Raw genomic sequence first — 6,000 nt, 5'->3', positions numbered from 1 at the left:
TGGAGGAGAGAAGCCAGCACTTACCCTCCCCACCCTGCATTCCAAGCTCCCCAAGCTCTCAGCAAGGTTGCCTCATTTTATAGATAAGGAAACTGGCCCAGAGGGGTTTAGGAGCGTGCTCAAAGCCACACAGCTGGCCCCCTTTAGGGGCCGGCCCAGATCTGAGAACAGAACAGGTGCTCAAGAATGCACCCAGGCTAATTAAAAGCCTTTTAAAAAGTTTAACCTGCTGAGCTAAAACCCGCGCTTCTCACAGTCTCCCCATGAGAGATAGCCAGCTAGGCATAGGGGCCTTTCCTTCCGCCCCCCCCTCCCCACTGGCCCTTGCCAGATGGGAAAGAAGCTACCACGTAGAAACATAACCTTTATTGCACACGGCGCTGGGTTTTTTTTCATAGAAAAAGGTATTAACACATAAGCATCTGCAAATTGAAGCAAGTCCTGGTTTTCTTGGAACAGTAAAATCGCATGCAGTGTCTCTGAGTTGGGAGTTTGGTCTTTGTCAAAACCGCCTAGATTGAAAGGAGGGTTGAGTGAGTAGGAGGGAAAAATTGCTGAGTCTTTGTGCCTCTGTCTCAAAATAAGGGGAGAGAAATATATAGATACATAGCTTGTCGACATGTTCCCATCTCCCTATATATGTATATAGATCTCTCCACGCATATTTTGTGGGGTTGGAGGGGTTGATTTGTACTGTTAAATTCTTTGTGCCCTGGCTTCATGGAGAAGAAGAAAATAGTTTCATTTGTACAAAAGAGTTCTATGTACAAGCGTTGATGACTCGGGGGGGTTTTCTTTTCGTTGTCGGTTGGTTTCTGTCTGTCAGTTTAATATAAATAATGCAGGAAAACAGCCAAGTTGGTGTGTGAGGGCTGGAGGTGCAGACAGGTCCGAGCGTGGGGCCGCTTTTCTCACCGTGCCCCTACACCAGGGTATAGGATTTCGAGTAGGCCCCTGCCCCCTGCTTCTGGGATCTCCCTACCCCCGATGTGCTCATCTCGAGAAGTGAGTCCCTGGAGCCCCCCATTTTGGTGTGTGGGCCCCCGGCCCGCGGAGGCTCGGTGCTGGGGGCCGGAGGGGCGGCACTGGGTGCCGCGGGGGGCTCGGCAGGGGTGGGGCCGGGAGCTGGGGGGGCCGCGCCGGCTGGGGGTGCTGGCATGGCCAGGGTCCTCTGAGGTAAAGTGGCTGTGGAGGCGGCAGCAGGGGCCCCTGGGTGCGGGAGGCCCAAGGGCTTGCTGGCAGGGTCCAAGGTCAGGTGGCGAGCCTGGGTGTGGTAGGTTCGAGCCAGGTTCCGGATGGAAGCCTCTCGGGGTGGGACCACCGGACAGGGCTCGCGCCCATCTGCCTTTCGAAAGAAGGCCTCCGACTTGGCATACAGGGGCAGGTTACAGTAGTCACCTGGAATCACAGAGCCAGAAAAGGTTGGAGGCAGAGGCCTCTGGGAGCCAGCTTGCTCGTGCCACCCCCTACTCCCCAATCTTTCCCCCCATCTGACCTGGGAGTCCCTCCACAAGCCCGGCAATCGTCAGTTACTTGACCTCTCTGAGCCTTGGTATCCTTATCGGTGAGATGTGGACAATCGCACTTCCCTATAGGATTACCGTCAGTAGTGAATGAGATCAAATATGGAAAGTGCTTCAGTTACCATGGCTAGCACATATAGTAGTTGCTCAATAAATTGATACTTGTTGCTAAATGGCCGATATACGCTGCTCAGCTTCAGCTGGGGGAGAACTCATTTCTGAAAACGACGACTCCCCACGCTGAGCCTGATTCTGCCTTCTGCCACATATTCTGCCACATAGCAAGCGCCCCCACACCTCCACCTTTCCCACGGCTGTCGTCCAGAGGTCTGAAGTCAGCTACGTTTCCTCACCCTTCTCCTTTCTCACAGGTGGGATCTTCCTGATTTCTCAAACCACCCCCGTATGACACGCTTCCGGGACCCCTGCGCCCTGATCCCTCGGCTCAATAAGCATCCTCACCTGTAAATGTGCCTCTGTCCTGTGCCTGTGCCAGGAACTTTCCTTACATGATCTCATTTAGTCCCTGTAGCCCCCTGGATATAGGTTAATACCTGCCCACATTTTGCAAACGAGGAAACTGAGGTTCAGAGAGGTTAAGTAATTTGCCCCGTTTCTCCCAGCTAGAAGGGGTAGGGGTGTCATTCAGGGCTGCGAATCTCCAAAGCCTTTGTACTTCGTTACCCTGGGCTCTTCTCTAGATGGTCCCGAGGGCCCCGATCAGTATGGCCACTGAGCAAGGCCAGGAGCGAGCAGACCAGACTGTGCATGATTTGCACGGTATAGTGTGGTCCAGTGCCCGTTGATGGACCCCCCTCCGGTTATCCTACGGCTGTCCCACCAACCCCAACGGGCGTATGCTCTGGCCAGGCCCCTGGGTCAGACAGTTCCCAGTCAGGCTAGGTCACTGCCCACCGTGAGGTTTGGTCACCATGGGCTGAGCTGCCAGGATTGTTCCTTCGCGTCTGGATTGATTTGAAAGGCACTGAGACCCACGGCCGTTGGGCAGCTGTGTCCCCACACTGGCACAGCCTCGGGGTAAGGGGAGGATCACTACGTCCTGAGAACCTGCCCTGCGTCGGGCACGTCCAGAACTTCCGGTGTCTGCTACGACAACGCAGAGTATATGCTGTCACTTGCATTTTACAAACGAGAAAAGGAAGGCCAGAGAGGCTAAGTGACTTCCCAAGGCCACGGAGGTATTAAGCGGCTGAGCCAGGATATGGACCCTGACCTGGACTCTCCCGAGTCCTTGCTTTGCGCTGCCCACGCCGCCAAGGAGCCCTGCCCAGGCGGGCCGGCCCCACGTGGTGGCAGGGCAGGGGACACAGCAGGGGAGGGGGGCCGAGCACTCACTCTTGTTGGCCCGGTGCGGGATGGGCACAGCCACGTTCTTGCCTCTGTCGGCATCCTGGGGCTTGGGCGGGGAGGCGGTAAAGCGGCAAATGCCGGGCTCTGAGGGTGTGCTCATGGACGTCATGCTGTCCGCGTTCTCGTTGGTGCCTGTGGTCATCTGGTCGGAGGAGCTGTCGGAGATGAAGCACTCGGTGATCTCGAACTTGGCGTGCTGAAGCTGTTCTTCCAGCTTGGCGTGCTCATAGGCCCGAGCCAGCTCTTCGTACGTGGACGAGGCACTCTCGGTGGACACCATGCTGTTCCGCCCTTTGTCTGGGGAGATGGAAAGCGTGGAGGTAAGAAGAAATGGGGGGCGGGTCATGGGGAGAAGGGTCTCATTTACCAATGAGACCAGAGCTCACTTTGAATTCTGTGTCTCCCTCTCTCTGCCCCTCCCCTGCTCGCGCTCTCTCTCTCTCAAAAATAAACATTAAAAAATAAAAACAAAAACGAGACCAGACTGAGCAGTGCCCCTACCCTTGACCCCAGTGGTCATCTCTGAGGACCCTGATCGCCCCCTGGGAAGGTAGCAGTGGTGGCCGAAGTGGGGTCTTTGGTGAATAAAGGGCAGAATGTCTTCCATTCTTGAAAATAAGCACCCACCCCCTGGAACACTCCGTTCTTTCTCCAACAAACATCACACATACCATTTTCTCTGACATCTTCTGGGATAGCAAAGTGAAATCCTTGACTAAGCAGAGCTCAGCGAGGTCAAGTGTTTTTGCGCCAGCCACACAGTAAGTCAGTGGCCAGCTGGCAATGAAGCGGACTTGTGTCTTGGCCCCCATGAGCTGGTGGGTAGAGGCTGGGAAAACGGAAGGGGGAGCTGGAAGGTAGGGGAAGTGAAGAACAGAGAGCAAGACGCGGGCAGGGCCCTGGGCTCACCTGTGTCCTGGGAGAGGCTGGCACTGTAGCTGTCACTCTCAGTGACAGTGACACCATGCTGGGATCCCACGGTGCGCCAGTCAGAGGTGAGGGTGCGGGCAGGTGTGGAGGCCTGGCACTTGGTCAGCGTCCACTGGCTTGAGTACCGGTTCCGGGTGCTGTGGGCTGACTTGACGTTCTTCCTAGACACTGGATCTGCAAACAGGAAGCGATGGCTAGCACGTCCGCTGAGGGCACTGAGGCCTGGGCAGCTGGCACTTACCAGAAGGGCAGTGCAGAGCCAGGGAAGAGGCATAAGCAGCCACAGAAGCTCCCGTGGGGAGGCTGAGCATGTTGCCTTTCCCAACCACATAGCTGGCCCCGGAGGAACAGAGCTACGGTGGTGAGGTGTGGGGGCAGTGGGTGGCATCCTGGTCCTCCCCACCCACCCCATCTTTTCCTTCCACGGGGGGAAGAATGTCGTCTCCTCTCCTGCTGCCTCCTGTGCACTCATTCCCCATAGCCCTTGATGTGTTCTATCCTGATGTCCAGAGCTGCAGCGCTAGAGGCAGAAGGCCTTTGGAGAGCAAGAACACCCAACCCTCAAATGTCTAGGTAAGGCAACGGAGGCCCAGAGAGACAAAGTTAGCAATATACCCAAGGTCACAGCTAAGTAAGTCTTCAGTCAAGGTCTGTAGACTCTAACTCCAGTGTTCTTTGCATTCTTCCATGCTGTTCCTCTCCCACCTTTTTTTTTTTTTATTGCCTGTGCCCCATGCTGTTCCCAAGACACCCTGTGTGGGAAGAGGTCTGTCTCCCTGGGGATAAGGCATACTGGTGCCTGGCCGGATGTCAGACATGTCGATGAGGGGTCCTGTGCTCTGGATGAGGGCTGGGTGGTGCAAGGAGACACCAGTGCAGAAACTCTGCGGGTTGACAGCTTGGCTGAACTCAGCATCCGTCACAGGAATGGTGGCTTTGTCATCTCCTGGGGGAAGAAGGACAATGAGTAGGAGTCCTTCTCTTTGGACGTTGCAAATGTCTTTTTGTCTTTATCCCACGTTGAGACCCAGAAAGGACAGAATAATTCTTTCGGCTAGAGGAGGAAACTTAGCCCTTGAGAGAAGCTTCAGTGAGTTCTGAGGTTGCTGAGTTGTTGGTGGGGCTGCTGCTAGAGCTCTGGGCACTGCTGGGAGGGCTGGTGGCTGCCCTTTGTGGGTTGTGGCCTGGGGGAGAGCGGGACAGAGAGCCTGTGGCTCTTGTCACTCACCCAGCTGCTTGATGCCCTCCTTGTCCTCGATGAGCAGCTGGACCCTGGGGATGTCAATGTGTAGCCGCGGGCCTTGGGGAGGCCCCTTCACAGGGGTGTCAAAACTTCGGTTGTTCTTGCTGTGGAGAGAAGGGCCAGCGGTGGGTGACTCAGCAGCCATGAGGGGCTGGAGGAGAGGGTTTAGCAGGACAGTGGGGTCTTAGAAGCCTATCCTCTGCAGGGGAGGAAGCAGCCATGTGACACCTACCTTATCAACATTTCTGCCAAACTCTTTGCATCTGCAAAAGAGTAGAGAGAGGGGCTCGGTGAGAATAGAGTCTGAGCAGGATGAAAACTGGCAGAGGCATGGGGGAAAAGGTGGGGGAGTTCCCTAAAATGGGACCAGAGCTGGTCTCCTGGGAAGAAGAGGGAGAAGTGAAAGGGCTTCCAAAATGGTCTAAAACACAATAAGGTCTGACTGCTCCTGGTGTGAGGTTTGGCTCAGGTCTGTTTTCCTTTCCTCAGAGTTTTATCTAATATGGAGGTCCTTCCCAAAGGAGAGGGTATGTAAACTGCTCCATCTGTTTCTTGAATCGACTCTAATTAAACAAGACAACATAGCAGGCTGGGAATGGGTACCAGTGGAGGGTCCATCCTCAGTTGTCTGCTGAGAAGAGAAGAGAGTGAAGTTGAGGTGGTCAGTGGGCATCCCTAAATGACTATCAACCAAGAGACTTCATTTCTTCCTCTTGGGCACCTGTCCCCAAGAAGTCCATGGATGAATTGACAAAAAAAAAAAAAAAAAAAAAGAGTGAGAGAAGCAAAGGGCCTACTTAATCCATTAAACCTCTGAGGAGAATGAGAATCATGAAACTAATCTGTCAGAATGAATCTAGCTCCATGTATATATCCAACCATCTACTCACCCATCCATCCATCCATCCATCCATCCATCCATCCATCCATCCA

The 6,000-nt window shown here is 54.5% G+C and overlaps 1 protein-coding gene across 2 annotated transcripts in view; it reads right to left on the bottom strand.

The window, feature by feature from the left end:
• Nucleotides 1–351: 351 nt before the first annotated feature.
• DSCAML1 (DS cell adhesion molecule like 1) overlaps nucleotides 352–6,000 on the bottom strand; it is a 349,712-nt gene continuing 344,063 nt past the window's right edge. For both annotated transcript variants that reach the window (XM_086679019.1, XM_086679020.1), the window contains 6 exons: nucleotides 5,300–5,330; nucleotides 5,053–5,171; nucleotides 4,618–4,770; nucleotides 3,804–3,998; nucleotides 2,880–3,191; nucleotides 352–1,398 (listed from right to left, as the gene is read on the bottom strand). In XM_086679019.1, coding sequence (XP_086535145.1) covers nucleotides 923–1,398; nucleotides 2,880–3,191; nucleotides 3,804–3,998; nucleotides 4,618–4,770; nucleotides 5,053–5,171; nucleotides 5,300–5,330 — 1,286 coding nt within the window. In that variant the 3' untranslated portion in view covers nucleotides 352–922. The remainder of the gene's footprint in view (nucleotides 1,399–2,879; nucleotides 3,192–3,803; nucleotides 3,999–4,617; nucleotides 4,771–5,052; nucleotides 5,172–5,299; nucleotides 5,331–6,000) is intronic.

The sequence above is a fragment of the Puma concolor genome, chromosome D1 (assembly GCF_028749965.1).
Source record: "Puma concolor isolate L17-30 chromosome D1, mPumCon1.1.hap2, whole genome shotgun sequence".
Lineage (NCBI taxonomy): Eukaryota > Metazoa > Chordata > Mammalia > Carnivora > Felidae > Puma > Puma concolor.
Note: the sequence above shows the minus strand (reverse complement) of the source record. Positions and strands in the feature narration are given on the sequence as shown.